The sequence below is a fragment of the Pteropus alecto genome, unplaced genomic scaffold (genome assembly GCF_000325575.1).
Source record: "Pteropus alecto unplaced genomic scaffold, ASM32557v1 scaffold21, whole genome shotgun sequence".
NCBI lineage: Eukaryota > Metazoa > Chordata > Mammalia > Chiroptera > Pteropodidae > Pteropus > Pteropus alecto.
In genome coordinates, this window is record NW_006436282.1 from 5,183,302 (window position 1) to 5,202,785 (window position 19,484).

The following is a 19,484-nucleotide window of genomic DNA, read 5'->3' on the forward strand; positions in this document are numbered from 1 at the left end:
TAATTCTTCAGGAGGAGGAAAAAACTTCAAAAATTATATTTCTTTGTGACCTGCTTTTTATTTTTTCTGTTGTTTATAGAGAATAATCTTACAGATGGCATCTTTCCTTATAATCAGTTACTGTCCTATCTGAATTATCACCAGACATGGCATTTCAGTAAATAGTGATTCTACAATTGCTTCTAGGCAGGTGTGTTGTGTGATGTCAGGAACACTGGCTGATAACCTTTCTGGTTATTCAAGCAGTAGGGAGAAACAGAAAGTTTTGTATAGATACACACCTTGAAATCAGAAAATGGCAAAGGAAGCACAGACTTTGTGCTGAATGATTTTAGCCAGTTACAGTGTTTGTATGGCTATGAGATGGAGCAATAATCATTTTAAAAGGTAAAAAATCTTTCCTGATTTTTTTTTTAATCTAAAAGGTAAAAAACCTTTTATATTAGGTGATACATATTTTCTTATAAACATCATGTATGGGAATTATTAAACACACCTTGACCTCATTGCACAGAGACTTGTAGTACCTTGGCTGTTCGTGCTGCCATGGTATCCGCCTATAACCAAGCAAACTGAACTCTTTGTACATTGGTTTCACCTCCTGTAAATCAGCAGTTGATTATCTTATCCCTAACGTTCAGAGAGAAGGGGGATTTTGGAAAATAAGACTCTTCTTGATATGCAAATAAATGGTCAGTTTAAATAAACACTTTAAAAAAATCAGAATAGTTATGTGACATCCTGGGTCACAAAAGTAGGTTGATTTAATTTTTCACTTAACAGTTATTAACTTTATTATCCTAAAGATATAACCCAAAAATTCCTAATGGTTTTGTTTCAGTATGATTTTTTAAAAAAATCCTTAACTGTTTTTAAAATTTAATAAATAATGCCATAATTATGGATCACTAGTAACAATACATAATAGTGATATTTAATAAATTTGCCTTTTAAGTTTTACAAATATGTTTTAGAAGAAAGAGACTTACTGTATGCTCAAATACAGTTTTTATTACATACCATTTAGTATTTGTCATAGTTTTATAGACTGGAAACTATAAAGAGAAGTTCATTAACTTATTCAGCTAGTATTTATTGAACACCTATTATGTGCTGTGTCCAGCCCAGCAGTTATGTTACACATAGATGAGAACAAAGATTATAGATGGGAATAAACATTTTTCAGATTTACTTTAAAATAACTATTTTACTAAACTGCCAATTTAATTCTCACTTCATGATTTTAGAATTTAACAGAATTTTCCTTTACAATTATCACAAGGCTGTTTCTCGATAGTAGCCATTGGTAAACTAAACTTTTGTGTTTCATTTGGAAAGTTAAGCTCAGACAAGACTTTTATACTTTATCTCTAATCAAGACTTGTGACCTTTCTTACATTAATAGATTCCTAACCTTTAGTGTCAGTCAAGTCATAATCTAAGAATTTTGTAATCTTACCTATTGTAGACATTCCTGAGCTAGCTTAAATTTTATGGGAAGAGCAGTTTACAAATTACTATGTTAACCTCTTATTATGTTTTAAAGAAGTAGGTTAATTGTTTATTACCATGTGTTAATCACAGATCATTAATGATAATAAATTAAAATAAGTCATTAATAAATTAAATTATACTTATACTTACTTATTTGTGTATGTTCTATATTGCTGGAGCCAGCCTAAGTCACCAACTTCATTTAGTAACATAACCTACCCAGGCATCAGCCTTAGGAATCAAAGTATTGACTGAAGGCTAATTTATTAATTTGTTGTTCTTTCCTGCTATAAAGATGGTTCGACATTTGGTTAATTATGACATACAAACATATATATCTACTCCGAAGGAGATCCACAGAGATACAAAAACATACAGAGTAAACCTTTTTAAAAAACTAATTTGAAGGACAGTTATATATATTATAGATACTTTTAATTTGGAAATAATTTGCCTTTAAGTTGTAAGTTTTTCTAGCTTATTTGATGTATGGCTTGATTTACATTCCAGAGTAAATCTATATAAAGCAAGATACATTTCTGGTTTAGGTTGTATATATGAGATGGCTGAATGATTTATGAGATCTTTATAAATTACTCTTCTTAAAAATTAACTTATTTTTAAAAAATATTAACTTATTTATTTTGTAACAAAGTAGTTGATTCTATAATGTGAAACATAATAACAGAAGGTATTTCAAATAAATAGAAGACAATGTGATTTCAATGGTATGGTAAAGGTTTTTTATTTTTGTTTTATTTTGTTTTTTCTTCTGTTTCTTAGGAGATACAGAAAATGAACAAAGAATGGCAGCAAGAGGTAAAACTTCAGAAGCAGAAGGCAGCCAGCCTTTGGAGGTAAGTGAAACTCGATGAATCCTTTTGGGGTGCAACTGAACAAGTCTCTATGATTATATATTTCTCTGAGGATAACTAGTAACTTTTATTCTTGCTATGCAGACAGGTATGTAGATACCAAGAAACAGATGACCAGCTCCAAATCAGGGGATGACAGTACAGAGAGTGACTTTCCAAGAGCTAAGCTTTTCCTTGTACTGGAAATGGAAACTTTCTGTTGAAAAAAAGAGGAGTAGAGCACTCAAATGAAAACATTTGAACCTTTTTGAGTGATTATTTAATAATCCATTTGAATAAATGGATAATATATGAACCTATAGAGAAAGTTTTGAAAATAATCTATTCAGAACTCTATTACCACTTCCAGCATCACAATGCTGTCCTTGACATTGTTTAGTAGAAAGACTAAGATATTTGTTTTTTTCCACATGGGAAAACTATTTGCTCTTTGAGGATACTTGAAAATGTCATTAAGATACTTTCGAATACTAGGTGGAAACATACTAATGTTATTTAATCACTGAAGTAATCATTTTTAGAATTTAGGGGAAATGTTAATTGTTAGGGTACAAGGGATATCCATGAATTTTTAAACTTTTTACATAGTGAAACACCTCTACATATATTCTACTTGTATCACATGAGGGTATTGCTGTATACAACTGGAGTGGGGTCAGGGGTCTTGCCACTTTGGTTCATCGGCACGTCCCCAAAGCCTAGCACGAATAGTCAAAAACATTTGTTAAGTGAATGAATGAATACAATCACGAATTATAAGTAGAAAGTAATATGTATTTTAAGAAAGATTTTTATTTTTTATATTCATATTTTTCATATTCATATTTTTCACAGTGAGCAAATATTTTATAATTAAGAAAAAAACTTATTTAAAGAAGTGATGCAGAAAGAAATTGATATAGAGGAAAAAAAGAGTCATCTTGTCCATAAAACTGTGTGTTCGTTTTTCACGTATGCATGTGACAAATATTTATTAAGCACTGACTGTATTCAAAGTACTGTGTAAGGAACTGAGTATATAGTGGTGAAAAAAACAGATACAAGGACAAAGAAATACGTCCTGTCTATATACTGAAGCAGCTTGATCTCTTTCATGTATTCAGTTAGTGAGTGCCGACCATAGTAGCATTTTTGATAGGGAATAAAGGTTGATGATGTATTTGAAGCTTGGGAAAGAACCACCAGGAAGGTTTAGAAATCATCAACGATTATTTGAATTTAATTGCTTAGTTATGTGATTCACTGAAAATGTCTGCAGTGCTCGATTATTTTTCAAAGTTGATTCATTGATAGAATTCCAAGATTAATTCTTAAGAAGTGTTTGAGATTATGATCCTCCCATATTTCAGACTAGCTCATTATCGTGCTGCTTTCTAGTCTCTCCATTATACAATCAATTCTTAATCATAAAGAGTGGATTAATATACTCATGCTATAACAGATATTTGAAAAATGTCTTCTATCTGAATAGCTCCGGGCACTCAGAGGTCAGTGTTTGCTATTAGAGAGCATACTTACGTAGCAAAAAAGAAATTGGAAGACTGCAAATGAGACGACAGGGTTAAATCACAGTACAAGGGAATAATAATAAAATATTGTTAGAGGCTATGTATGATTTGCCACAGAAAAGTCAAATAATCATTTACCTCATCTTTAAATGTCTAAAATGGAATTCATTATTCTTCTCCTTTAAAGATCTCAAAACAAAAACATTGATGCCTATTCCTCACCTTCCTCGGACCCCATTATCTACCTCAGTTAGTCAAGATGAGTCTGATCCAGCCTCAAGGTTTAAAATTCTGTATAGATGTTGATGACTCCCAAAGTATATTTCTACCTAGACCTATCCCCCTGAGCTCTAGAATATATCCACTGCCTAAGAATGTTTCACTTAGAAGTTTCTAGACAGTTTGGTCTTTACTTGAACAAAGAAGAACTATTGATTCCTGGCCCCACCACCCTGCAGCTTCTCTCTGCCTAACCGTCCACAATCTCTGTTGAACATCACCATCACATAGTCGTTTAGAATCAAAACCCCTGAGGTGCCTCTGGTTCCTCTCTTCCTCTCACACTCCACATCCAGTCCATCGGTAAGTCCTGTCACCTCTCTCTCTATGCCCAGAATATCAGCACTGTTAGAACCCAAGTCTAAGCCACCACTTTCACCAGGACCCTCTGCCTCCATTCTTCTCCTGTAAATCCATTCTCCACACAGCAGACAGAAATGTAAATCAAATCACATCACTTTTTGGTGTAAAATCTGCTGGCTACCCAAGGTAACCAGAATAAATGATAGGCCCCTGACACTGGGCTACAAGGAGCTCCATGCGCTCTCCAGTTTTTCTCCACACCCTTCAAACCCCTTCCATGTCCCCAGCTCCCCTTCTGCCCCTTGATCCTGTTAATCTCCTTCCAGTCTTAGCCTTTGCATTTGCTCTCCTTTTCTTTACCACAGCTTCACGTGGCTGCCTCCTTATTATTCAGGTCTTAGTTCAAGTGTCACTTTTCATGACTACCTCAGCTAAAATGTCCCTCACCCCCCAGTCACTGTCACATAACGCTGTTTCACTTTCTCCATCATGTTATCACTATCTCAGATTATTTATTTGTTTACTGTCTGCCTCCCCTGACTAGAATGAAAACAGACCTTATGTTCCTAGAATAGTGTCTGGTACATAGAAGGTGCTCAGTAAATACATATTAACTGATAATCTAGATTGCATTTAAGGTCATCGTCAGCCTGCCAAGTTAAAGGCCTAAAGTTACCATTTTGACTAATTCTTCTCACCCTCTTCATCAAATCTATCAAGTCCTATTGATTCTACCTCTCAAACACTTCCAAATCTGGTTCCTTATTCCCCAACTTGGTCCTCATCTGTTCACCAGACTATTATTAGACAAGCAGTTTCTTTTCCAAATCTCTTTCTAAAAAAAGAAGAGCTAGTTTTGTTACTTCAGGCCAAAATGTCTTGAAATCTGCAGAATAAAGCCTAAACCCCAAACCCTGTTCAAATGTTAGCTCCTTTGTGAACTCTTTGCCCTCAGATAGAGGTAACTTCAAAGTCCTCTGACTATTTCTGTTATCTGGAAGGTGGAGAATACACCTTAATTAGCTTTCTAGCCTCTGCCACTAACATACTGTCATACATGTAATGTGATAGAGATGCCTTGTCAATGATTTCTGGATGGATAAATAATTGGTTTTCTGCAAACAGTTTTATGACTTAATCTCTTAATTAAATTCTGTTTTCCACCTATAAACACACTGTTATTTTTTCCCACTGTAAGTTTTCTATTTCTTAGGAATTACCCATTAAAAAATCTGTTAATTTACATTATTGTTGGCACTCTTACAACATTAGCAAGGAAAAGTGTAATGATTTCAATTAGTTCTTTTAAAAAAGATATAAATCTGATTAAGAAGTTGTAATTATTGTATTTAGCAGGAAAGATTCTCATTATTTTAATTTTTAATGGCTATACAAGAAATATTGAAATATTATTTATAATGAGAATATATTGGATAAATTAGTATTGGTTCCATAAGGCTTAAAAATAACACTCTTAGTTGCCAAAATGGAACTCACTATTCTAAAGAATAGTGAGTGGCTTTTTGTATAATAAAGTAGGTTTTTGGGTGAATTCAGATAAACATGTCGATAGCCTACTATTTTCAAGGAATTGTTGGAATGGGGTAGAGAGGATATAGAGATATGTAAGACTCTGTGGCTCCCACTTGTAGAAGCAGAAATTCTCAATCTATTTATGGATAATTAGAAAACTCCACAAGTCACTATAATATCAAGGAGAATAAGTTCCTTAAACTCTGTAAATAAAAAAAAAAACAAACAAACCAAGATTTCAGTGGAGGAAGAAATATCATTTTGGAGAGCCCAGAAAGATTTCAGGCATTATGTGAGTTTTGAAAATTTTTTTCTTACTATTTATACAATTCATTTTTGTATTAAGGTGAAATTTTGTGAAATTAAATTCTTCATTAAGAATATTTTAGAAATACAGAAGTATATCAAGGTATGAAAATACTTCCCATACATGAATCCCAATGACAGATAATTAAGGGTTAAAAAATAAATGTAATGTGGTCTGTGCTATACTGTAGTTTTAATGGCGGTTAAAATATTTTGTTAAGTAATCTGTGATATTATTTTTCCTTACACTTTATAGCCCAAGTATACTTTAAAACTGTTCCCTTTTCAAGCACAGCTCTCTCACCAACATCATGGAAATTCTAACATCTGGGTGAAACATAATTTGAAAAAAGAGATCTAGTTTGGGCATCAAATTACTTAATTTTTATAGAGTTGGATTATGAGATGTTTCAATACATTTACACAAAAGACCGAAAAGCAGCATATTTATTTTCATTAAGTAATCAGTGAGACCTTTTACTTTGTAAAACTGAAAATAATACAGCATTCATTCCAGAAAATCGTAATTTCTCAGTATGTTTGTCTCTTCTTCGCTCCCCTTCCATGGATTTTCTTTCAATGATGACTTATATCAGCGGTCCTAGACCTTTTTGGCACCAGGGATCAGTTCTCCCATAAGAATGCCTGATGATCTGAGGTGGAGCTGAGGCGGTGATGCTAGCGCTGGGGAGTGGCTGCAAATACAGATGAAGTTTTGCTCGCTTGCCTGTCACTCATCTCCTGCTGTGTGGCCCAGTTCCTAACAGGCCACTGACCCGTACCAGTCCGCAGCCTGGCGGTTGGGAACCCCTGACTTAAATTAGTTGCTACTGTTTTTACCTAGTGTTCCCTATATGTATTGCCAAAGTATCACCACCTAAAATAGGATAACCTAAGGAAATATGGAACTAATTTAGTCATCAAATGTAGTTTCTTTCAAATTGTGCCTCAGTCTATGTTTTAAGGGCCATTGATAACTTTTAACAGAATTCACCATGTTTTTGGTGTGTAGAGTATATACTCCTGTAAACGCATGTTTGGGCCTATTAAAATTAAGGTCGTTAGACTTCAGTACTTGGGGAAGAAGTTGTAATTTGTAACTAATTATCTAGTTGGAGAACTAGCCATCTCATTTTTGTGTCTTTTTATCTTGTTACCTTTCTGGGTAAATTTTGGTAGTGAGTTGTAATGACACTGCAGCTACTTAGTGTCTTCCGCTGGTCTATGAGCTTGTTACTTACAGCTTGAGGGGAATAAACCCACAGATTGATGGGGGCTCTGGTTTTGAGTTTTTGCCATTATGACTCCTCTCTTCAGGGAATAAACATTACAAGTAAGCAAATAACTAGTCATTCTTTTATAATCTTAATTTGTGAGAACTATTTTGTATTGTGAAAACTGGAACCATAATAGCTACTAATTTACTAGTGGACCTATTCTTATTTGGTTTTGTAGGTATATTTTGAGAGGCATGATTTTTAATATAATTTTTTTCCAATTTTGGTGACTACTAATTTTAATCTAATTTTAATCTAAAAGATACTTTTAGATTAAGTGTTTGTTGAACTTAAATTTCTCTTATTTGCACAACAAAAATTATTTTTAAATTTGCATTTATTTTTAGTCTCCAAGACTGAGGAATATGTTTGTTTATTTAGTTCGGTGGCCTAAGATAGCAAAATACAAAAACAAGCCAATAAAAAACTCAGTGCAATACCACAGTTCCATTTGTATATTTGTCTTGAGTGACAACTAATTCACATATGCATATGGAACCACATATAAAATAATAACTAACAGATGGTATAGCTGCAAAGTAGGATTTATAAAGATTATTATCAGCTGGTGGTATTGAAATATTCTTGTGGTTATACTGACAGGAGACACAAAAATTATTTATAATAATAAACTGTGACACTAATATTCCCCCAACTTCTGTTAACAAAAGTAGCTTATTGCATATTTAATATAAATTTCTTAATGAAGACCTAAAGCAGTCTTACAGCCAATTTATACTAGGAAATTTAATAGACCGCAATTGCAAAAGCAGTAATTAAGGTAGTAGCAACAACAATAAAATGTTTGCTAAAATTAAGTGCATATATGAGAATCCCTGGAAATTAAAATAAGGATTTAGGAGTGTGTGTTTATTCAGGTCATTTCAAGCACATTTCTCAATCTAGTACACAGTATTTGTAATTTTTTATTTGTATATTTGTAAAAAATTGAGTTGTATGGGGAAGTCATAGTTCCATAATTTAGGGAACAAAAGTTGAGTTTTTGAAAAAGATGGAACGCACCTATTAATGAAACATTTATTTTTCTTTGAAAGTATTTTCATACTTCTCTCATGTCTTTTAACAGAGCTATGGAGTCTTCATACTCTGTAGGGACTCATTTCCTTTTTGCTTTTATTTCAGATAGTCATTAAAATGAAGGAAGATATCTTGAGCCTTGTGAATGCCATGTGATATAGAGTTTGGTTACCTCTCCTTAAAAAGGGGAGTAAGATTATCCCATTAAAGACTGAGTTCTGCATAGAAAAGAATTAGGGTTGCATGATGCAAGAAAAAAGAGACTGGAAGGAGTGATTTTCAGGAATAGTTTCAAGACTAGCATTTATCTAGTCAATAGTACCGAATGCCAGGATTTGAGTTTAAGAATATTTTAGTACAACATGGTTGGTAAGTTTATAAATTTAAAGTTTGGGGGTTGTAAAGATGATTATGAAGCTGGTTATTCTCACAATATATCATAGTCCAAATACAGGTATAATGAATATTGATAGTGAAGGCAATTTAAATTGGTACAACCATTTTTGGAAAGCATTTTGGCAATCAGCATCAAGAACCATAAAGACGTTAATATACTTTGACAGTAATTCCACTTTTAGGATTCTATTCTAAGAAAATAATCTTTTAAATCCACAGAAGTGATATGTGCAAAAAGATGGCAATCTACTCAGTAGAATATTCTTCACTTTTCATAAATGAAATTTATGATTAGTTTTCAATAAAATATAAAAACTCTTGGTTTCATCATTTCTGTTAAAAATATGAGGTACAAAATTGTATATACAGTATGATTGCTGCTTTGTAAAAACTATGCAGAATCAGATCACGTAGTACATGAAAACATGTATTGGGATGATAGCTACGTGGGTTAAATCATTCTTTCCAGTGTTCTCATTTTCCATTTCGTGTATAATAAGTATATCTTATATTTTAAATGATAGTATGGCTGGTACTGAGGAAACAGTGTATTCACTCAAGGTTTTTGCTTAACAGAAGAACTGTTTTGTATGGCAGTACCAACAATGGAGCAATCTCTTGAGGATGATCTTTAGGAGATGTGTTGGTACTTCCTGCCTTAGTTCATTTAGGTTAAAGATCCCTTATTTAGTTGATCACAGAGCACCATATCAGATCACGATTTGTCAAAACATCCGTCCTCTCACTCCGAGGCCTTTTCAGCAGGGAGAAGAGTGAGGTGATTTTCTCATTGATCAACCTGACTGTCAGTGTCATTATATCAGTTATATAATCATATTCCCCCCACCCAAAAATGTTATAGGTTACTGGTTTGAACATGTATTTGTCTAAAAAATCTTGCTGTTTCCTTTATATCAATGATGTTGAGATTCTTAGTTTGAAGATAATTTCTCCCTTTATAATAGTTTATGAGAATACAATTTTGTCAGATGAGTGTGAGCTTCTTTGTTTTTTCTCTTAATATAAACCCTTTCAAATTTCTGATTTACTAGGAAATGGAACACAGTTGGATTATTGCACTGTTTATGTCATTTAAATGGTAAATTTAATTCATTGATGTGTTTGTTCTCTTATGCAAGACACTTTGGGGGGAAATTTTGTAGAGTGCATTTCTCCAAACTTTATTTTCATTTGAATTACTGGGCTATGTAATATAGTAGAAAGTATACTTTTGCTGGATTCCTCTGCTTACCAAGTATCTGATCTAGGACAAGTTGTTAGGCTTCTCTTCAACTTCAATTCTCAATGAATTAGGTTGATTAGATGCAGTTTCTGAGATCTTGTCCTCCCCAGAAGTCCTGTTTACCTCTTTGAACAGTGAATTGGGATAATGCCACCAAATTGCAATCTTTATACTACTGCTTTGATGGAGGTGGGTGGCGGGTAGTGGGGAATCTGCCCCATAATGAAGATTTTAGGCATTTGTTAATCAAGCTTTCATGCTTGTTAGGAATAAATAGTCCAACAGTCCTTGCCGATAAAGCAAGATCTTTGCTCTTGCTTATGAAGTCTATCAGGAAATGATAAATTTGGCCATTTTAAATCTATAAATTCTTGACTTTTATATTTGACAATCCGATTCGTATAGGTTGTTGATTGCTCAAGACACTGGTGAGATGAATTAACTTGAGGAAAGCTTATCAAAATTTGTAAAGATCTTTTTTATAACTTCAGATTTGTGTGTTTCTGTTACCACTACATCTTTGTCCAAATTTCAGTTTTGCTGGAAAAAATTGTAATTGAAAGGTCATAATTCTGGTATTTTCTGGCTTCCATTAGGGTTAACTACCACAGTGAAACATAATGTTCATTCATCCTAGCCAGTAAGGCCAACTATGTGAGGTGTATGAGAGCTGACCCTGTTTCCATCCAAAATGCACATATGGTGTGAGTAAGCCTGTAATGTGAGTTTTATGCAATGTTTCTTGCTCATGTACACAGTCTGTTGCTCAGCACCAATTATTCCTTGCCAGAAACCCGCTAACCTGCTGCTTTGTAGCTCTGCTTGATGAAGCTAGGTAGCTTAAAGTGACCATGATGATATTTACTTAACTTTAGCAATCTTAGTTTGTTGAAGTTATATAACTTTAACGACCTACCTCATCAATTGGTTCATTGCAATTGATTGCAATTAGAATCAGAACTGGAACCTTATTACTTACTACACTGCACAGAACGACATTCGATTCAGTACGTGTGTTTATAATATATATATTTAGAAGGAGAAACCCTAATGTGGAAATAGTAGCTTTTGCTTAACAAATCTAGTTTTCTATCTCCAATTTAGAAATTATTATTTAAAAAAACCATATGGAATATTCTGTTTATGTTTTGGTAGTCATTTTGTTGTCATTTTTCCAGCTTTCACTTTTGTAGTTTTAAAAACCACAAAACCAGCAGGGTGAGAGGTCCATGTTGGGAGAACAACTGTTCCCTATTTCCCACACCATCTTTTTCTAATCCTCTGTTTTTTAATTAGTAGCAAATGGTCCTCATTTTTTCTTCCTTTGGATCATATTACAGTCGTAACTTCTTGCAGCTAGATATAGAGGTTGCATTATAGCATAACCATATATATGTTGTCTTCACACAACTGGAGATTTTTTTTGGAAGGATAAATTTCATCTGACTCTATGCAGTGAAAAAGTAACATGCAGGTACGTACGTAGTCTAATCGGCATTTTCTGAATATTCCAAAACTTTGTACCTTATTGAGGATTCTTTTTGTGAATAATGCTCATGAGACTGCACCAATATGAGTACACAGAAAAAATTACACTTAGTTAAGGTCAGGTGAATTTATATAGATTTTACATTACTTTCCACACCTAGCAAGCCCCATTCATTACTATGCATCAGTTTGGTTTTTCTATTATTTTTTTTTCATGAACTTTTGTGTTCTTCCTACCCTGTTCATTAATTGACATTAATTTCTACCCGTTCAAGGACTGTTTAATGTCCGCTTTTGGGATGTCTTATTCTCAGGAACTTGCCTTTCACACATTGCCTTTTAAATTAGCTAAATCATTATGGGTGTGAATTCATAAATTTTCTCTAACACCAGTTATATAATAGAAAATGTATGTACTAGAACCTCCTAATGTAAAACTAAAAGCCATAATTTTTTAAATAGCAACCTACATTTGCTCTGCCTTGTTTTGACACTTGGAGAAGGAGAAAAGACTGACATATACTATACCTAAAAGCACAATGATAGTGGACTGAAGTACCATTTACATAATAGTCAGTAAACTGTTGCATAATCCTACTTCTCAAGTTGGTTTTAGTTGGAGAATAATTTGAAGAACATGCTGTCTATTTGTTCATCTAGATATTCTGGGATTTATTACTAGAATGAGCCAGCCCAACGGAGAGCTTTATAATTGTACCTCATTGCCTTACTCCTGTACAGATTGCCTTCCCTGAACTATTTTTCAGCTTGATTGAATAACTCTGTGAGAAACTGTTGTGTGGCATATTTTATGACATTTATTATGAGGGAATTTTTACCAAGACGTTGTCTACTCCATTATATAGTTTCTCTTGTGTGGAGACTAACTTAGGTCTTCTGATTTCTTATTGCTTTTATAGTAACAGAAAATATTTTGTTTCTACTGTGGTGGTAATATTCTTTTTCTCATGGCCATTGTGAATTTTGTACCAAATCATTTTTTCCATTTTTCTTTGGCAGGAGGGAAACTCAGACTCAAAGTTACAGCTCAGTTCTAGTAATTATTTAGGACTCTAAAGGATGCGTATCTACATACTTAATTTTCTTATCTCATGTTCATTTGCTTTTCCTGTACATGATTTTTAAATTTATTATGAATCATCTTTTTAGCTGCTTCACATTCACCGTATAGAGGAGTTAAAATTTGTACACATATAAGTATATTTATGTAGTACTTCTATAAGTCTATAAAGCATGCCTTTTATTATAATTGGTTTTAAAAGATATATGTAACTCCCAATTTTAATTTTCTTTCTCTCTTCTTTCTTTAACCCATTTCCTGTTTGCCCTGAGAATACTCGCAGATGGTACTTATGGCCGCAGCATTTACCCAGAGATAATTCGCGGATTACAGACCTAACCTGACCCCTAAAGTTTGCCACAAAATAGCTCACATTTTTATTATTTTCACATCACTCTAGTATATCAGTAGTCTTTGGAAAACAAATGATGTCATTCTACTTAAAACATTCTGTTTTTAGTAGTGGTATTTCCATTTTCGAAATATAGTAATTCTCCATTGCTGAAAATGTCAAATCCTAGAAAACGCAGCATTCCTATGTGTGATGTTAAATTAACGCTAGCAGTGAGCTGCACTTTTTTTTCTAAATGGGAAAAAGGTTAAAAAAATCATTTGATAAATTTATACCTGATTTTTTTTTGCTGTGAGAATGTGCGACATTGGGCACTTTAACCACTCTCTCCCATTAGACTGGCTCACACACTAATCTCCAGTCTAGTGTGATTTCTTCACAGTCTTGTTGACTGGAGAACAGAGGTGAAAGGAGCCTCCTTTCCAGATGATCAGCTTTGTCCAGCTGCTTTCAGGCAGAAGTGTACCTCAGGCTTCTGTAACTTTCACCTCTTGCTATATCAATGACTTCATGATCTCTTTCTGTGCACCTTTTTTTTTTTTTTTGCCCCCATGCTCTAGATATACTTTTTAGATGGTTTACCAGCTAGACTTTAGTAGATATCAGAGTGAGGATCTGGGAAAAGTGACTAATTTAGAGAGACACTGTCTTGTGAGTACTGGTTCCTCACAGTAGTGAATTCATAGAACCCGTGCAGTAGCATGGATAGCTGCCAGAACACGTACTTGATCATCAGACATATTTGGAGGTCAGATTTTGGCTTAGCCATGTACCGGTATGGTACTTTTGATAAAGTACTTAGTCTCTTAGATCTTCATATCTTTTTGCTATAAAATGAGAATGACACTACATACCTTGCTGGATTACTTTAAGAATTAGAGTCAATATATAATATTTATTACACAGTGTCTGGCATATACTGGACACTCTATGAATGTCAGTTTCTTTTTAAATTGGAATGAACTTATGGTTGATGCCTTGAAAATCATGCCAAAGTACAGATGAAAGGATTAGATTAGTTAGGAGTATGCTCAGATGAGAGTAAGGGAGACCAGAAAGGTAGCAGCTTAAATTTAGGGCTTTATTTTTCTCAGGTGATAAGAAGTCTGGTAAAAGGTGGTGGAAGCATTGTTTTAGGAGCTCAAGTATGTGAAGGCCGATGTCCCATGAGTCTTGATCTTTTCCTCATAGTTGCCAGATAGCTATTGCAGCTCCATCCATCATATCCACTTTCTAGGATGTTGGAAGGAGGAAGACAGCAAAGAGAAAATAGAAGTGTTTGTGTCTAGATACTTTCCAAAAATGTCTCTAACAGACTTTTACTGACCCTGTTGTGTCACATGGTTACATGTAGTGGCAAGGGGGTATGGGAAATCTTTTAGCTTTGTACTTTGCTATACCCAGCCAAATCAGGGTCCAAAAATAAGGAGGAAAGGGAAGATGAATATTAGATAGACTGCAAACTGCTTCATTTTCCAACAGTAAGCATGGAAGGGTATGAGGGAAGTAGAAAGAAACACCCATTGGTGATAACCCGATTCTCTTTTAGGTAGGAATTCTTTGACTAGTCAAAGGGGGATGGGAAATAAAGGATATTTACTTTATTATTATTATCTTATTTTGAATCTATGATAAGTTAAGCATGGTACTGGTAGTAACTTCACATACATTATCTCATTAATTTTTACAGATAAGATAGGCTATGTTACCTATGTATTTTATAGAAGAGACATCTAAAGCTCAAGAATATCAGTTTCCCAAGGCCACACAACCAGTAACAGTAATAGAGCTGGAATTCAAACTTGTATCTGACATACCACAAAACTTTGCTTTGCACTGTATTGCTTTTCTGCATAACTTGCTGGAAACCTGCTATTGCACTTTGCTTTTATTTTCCATAGTGCCTTGTACTAGTGGGGTCCACAGTAACTATATGTTGACTTTATTTGTGCACAGAATTAAACTGAGCATCATATAGAGCAGGGATCCCCAACTCCCAGGCCACGGACAGGTACTGGTCCATGGCCTGTTAGGAACTGGACCTCACAACAGGAGGTGAGGGTCAGGCAAGCTAGTGAAGCTTCATCTATATTTGCAGCTGCTCCCCAGCGCTAGCATCACCACCTCAGCTCTACCTCAGATCATCAAGCATTAGATTCTCCTAGGAGCACTGGTCCCTGGACCGCTGCTGTAAAGGATTGATGCTGTTGTTTGCTGAAGGCTGTATAGATGAAGCTGGGAGAGGCACCAGTGACGCTTCCCTCTCATCACCACCACTCAGAGGTAGTGGTAGCTGCCTCTGTATTTCTGCCTGTAGAATCATTAGCACCTAGGAACTTTCTTTAGGACAAAAGGAATGTGGCAAAGCAGCAGTGACCAGTCTCGGGGAGCCAGAATCCAAAATTGAAAGCTGATAGAATGACTTGGCATGGAGACAGGTATTTCTCAAGTCAGAAGCCAGAGAATTATCTTTGACTTTTCCTCTTCCTTTACTCTAACCCAGCTGATCATCAAGTCACTCTGTTTCTACCTCATTTATCTGTCCTTTTCTCTCCCTCCCCACTGCACTTATAGTAGTTCAGGCCTTATTATCTATCTCTCACACGCACTACTGCAGAGTTTCTGAAATGACTCACTGATCTCCCGTCTTTCATTCGGTCCATTCCTCCACATATCTGACCATGTCGTTGTGTACCTTGATGACCAAGGATGCTTCAGCGACTTATAAGTAAAATCCAGTAACTTTTGGCTAATGTGCATGTCCCTTCATGATCTGGCCCTGCCCACTGCATAGACATCCAGTTCTGCGTCACCATACAGATTTTCTTACTATGCCATGAGCATATTCCTGCCTCCTGGAGTTTATATGTGCAGTTCTCTTTTTTTTCTGAAGAGCTTTCTTTATTCCTTACCCCTGGTGGTGTTCACTTGGAAATTCCAACCTATTCATTCTTTAGAATTCTGTTCCCACGGCACCTTTACATTCATGTGTTCTAGCTGCTTGTATCCTGACCAGGAGCATCGTGAAGTGAAATCCCGGTCGATTAAGCACTGTGTACCCTGTGCCTAGCACTGCATATGGCATGTGTCAGCCACTCAATAAGTGTTTAATGTTGGCTGTGTGCAGGAATGGACATTTAGAATGGCTCAAAGACAAAATAACTTGTCCAGTTCTTTAGCCCTGAAATACAGTAACTTTGGACAAGTTCCTTATTTTTTCGGTGCTGGATTAATGGGAGTATACTCCATGTCTCTGAATTGAATTATTTGTAAAATTACTCCATCTCTCTGAATTGAATTATTCTTCCAGGTTTCTCCGTAGTTTGTTAGTTTTTCAGGTTATCTTTAACCATTCTCGTTAGGCCAACTCAATGATGATTCTGGTTCCTAGATCCTGGAGAGGCTCTTACCTCTATTATGTATTGTGCCTTCTCTCGACTGTTATGGTTTGGATGTTCTTCCTTTATATTGACTGTTTTGGCATCCATTCCTGACTGAAGACACATTTTAAATGGTGCTTTTTAAATAATTCAAAATGTTTTTTTCTCTCATTTTTAAGTAGTGATTCCTAAGTATCTTTTTGTACATGTTTTACCCTCTTTAAAAGATTTTCTTGTACAAAAATTAAATTGACAAATAAGTAAACGATAAGCATACGAGATTTTCTTCAAACCATGAATATTATTGCTACTTCTTAAAATTTTGTTTCCCAATTTTTAATATATCAAGTATTGTTTACATTCAACAATTGTTTATGTTGTGCTATATCTGACAAGTTACAAGTAATTACTGGGGAATGTAGGATACTTGAAAGCTGGGATTTTCTCTGTCTTATACATTGCTGAAACCTCAATGCCTAAAAACAATACTTACACATAATGTCAAATGAATAGCTGTGGGAAGAATGAAGAAAGGAAGGAAGAAAGGAAGGAAGTAATGAAAGCATTTCAGTTAACCAGTGCCTAGGCAGCCAGTACCATGGTGAACTTGCAAGTCTGAAATCAGTGAAAGAGAATTTTATTATTTGTACACCATATCTTACAAAGAACCTGCAGAAATCACATTTGTGCAAAAGTGAATCAGATCAGGAAGAGGGGTACCATTTTTAGTTGGATAACTCTCCATGGGTGTTACTTGTTTATTTTTTTATACCTCCACTTCCTGCCTATTGGCTTTGAGAACCAAAACCAGTGTTCTGTGTTTTCACCTTAAATAGTTGTAGTTTTGCTCTGAAAGAAAAAGGGATTCAGATTCTGGTATAAGGTTATTTAGTCATCGAAAGAACGGATGAATAACTTTACATTTGCATTTTTATCACTGCCTAACTAAATCCTGATTAGCCTGTTTCTTATCCAAGTACATTTTTGAACTATCGGATCATTTAATGTATTTCAATAAATATTTCTCGATCACCTATTTTGGGCAAAGGTCTGTTAAACATTGTTCTCCATGTCTGAAAATTTCTGGGCTGTTACTCTGTTGAAGATTAGTGATTAAAAAAAAATTGTGTTGTACTTCTAAAACTTCATCATTGCAAGATTATACAAGACAGTTGACCGTAACTAAACTCTAGGACTGGATGCTATAACTCTGTCATCAGAAGTAATCGTCACTCAAGCAAATTTTAGGGCATCGCAATTGCTAGTCAAGTTAAAATCCAAAATTGAAATTAAAATTTTCTAACAATAAACTAGAGGGAGAAAACTGCCATTCATTTTTTAAAAATATCTTTTAAATTTTGAATATTCAGATATGAGGATTTTACTGATACCTCTCTGTCATTTATTTTTCTACTAATCTAATGATCATCCCTGCTTCAGCTCTTTAAAATGGTTTGTTGGGTTGCACTTTAGCATGCACACCCCGAAGCTGTCTTCTGTGGTTTCATAAGTGCCAGGGAGCTTCTTAGCATGGACTTTAGTGTATTTTGGTAATAATTTGTTTTTTGGTTACTCTTTTCTTGAGTTTTTGGAACTCTTTTCATGAGGAAACTCCATGATTCTTACCAATTAGTCATAAACCAGTTTGGATTTAGGAATTACATAATTTACTACTTTGGGACAACTATGTTATTCAAATAGCAAATAATAAAGATATGAATATTTCACTGAATCTAGGGTGATGATGTGACTTATAATTTAAATCCTCAGAGAAAAACTAAAACTCCTGAAATTTGTGGCATGATGAAAATGTAGGCAGGGAAAAAAGTAGGTAGTTTAATATGTAAACACTTGTTATTAATGAAAATTAAGCATGGTCTTCTTAGGATTCAATCTTTGTTTTTAGTGGTATAGCTTTTTGTGTTTATACTGTGTTCATTAACACAAAGAACAAGTAATCTCACCAGTGTTCTGAGATTTGACTCACAGGAAAACATTAGGTAGTAATTAAGAACAGGGCTTTTTTTCCCCTAGTTTGTGAAATTTTAACTATACTGTCTAATGTGGTCGCTACTCGCCATATGTAGCCATTAGGCACTTGAAATGTGACTACTCCGAATTCAGATGTGCTGTAAGTGTACATACTGGGTTTCAGAGACTTGGTATAAAAAAAGATTGTACAATATCTCAATATTTTTGGTTGATTACACGTTGCCATGATAGTATTCTGGATATATTGGGTTTATAAAAAAGAACAGTAAAATTAATTTCACCTATTTCTTTTAATTTTCTTACTATGGCTACTAGAAAATTTCAGATCATACATGTGGTTTGCTTTATACTTTTATTGGACAATGCCAGTCTAATACATTAAAAAATCCTCAATATGTATAGTAAATATTAGTTACTAATAGCATGTTTGATTCAGCCTTTAACCTCTTAACTAGTCAATGCTTTTGGAAGCTGGGAAGGCCCATTATTCTGCTCCCTGCAAGGGCTACAGGTTGAAGCAGCTGTTTTTGGAATTGCCAGACTTCATTCAGCTGACTGATAGCAATCGATGCGTAGTTGTGGAAGGAAAAAGTGCTGCTTTACTGTCGTGCAGCCCAAATAAACGAACTGCACCCACTGTTTCTGCTTTCCATCTCTTCCCTGATGGCTTTTACATGGTTGTTAATAATCAGTCTATATTTATAGTGACAAATTTAAATAACACAGGTTTTCAAAGACCCAATTCATATATTACCATTTACCATAAATTAAAGTATTCATTAATTATCATGGCTTATCTTATTTACAACCCTTGAATAATATCCTGTCACCTGTTATTCTAGATAATAATATTCATAACCAAAAATGAGTCTTTGATATTGTGCTTTTATAAGAAATCAGCCAAAGCAGAACCTGCATGTTGTTGGAGTTAGGAAGCAA

The 19,484-nt window shown here is 34.5% G+C and overlaps 1 protein-coding gene across 4 annotated transcripts in view; it reads left to right on the forward strand.

Annotated features, from left to right (window-relative positions):
• The window catches only part of UMAD1 (UBAP1-MVB12-associated (UMA) domain containing 1), a 184,040-nt gene that overhangs the window by 127,325 nt on the left and 37,231 nt on the right, over positions 1-19,484 (forward strand). For all 4 annotated transcript variants that reach the window (XM_015589446.2, XM_025046803.1, XM_025046804.1 and 1 more), the window contains exon 3: positions 2,278-2,351. In XM_015589446.2, coding sequence (XP_015444932.1) covers positions 2,278-2,351 — 74 coding nt within the window. The remainder of the gene's footprint in view (positions 1-2,277; positions 2,352-19,484) is intronic.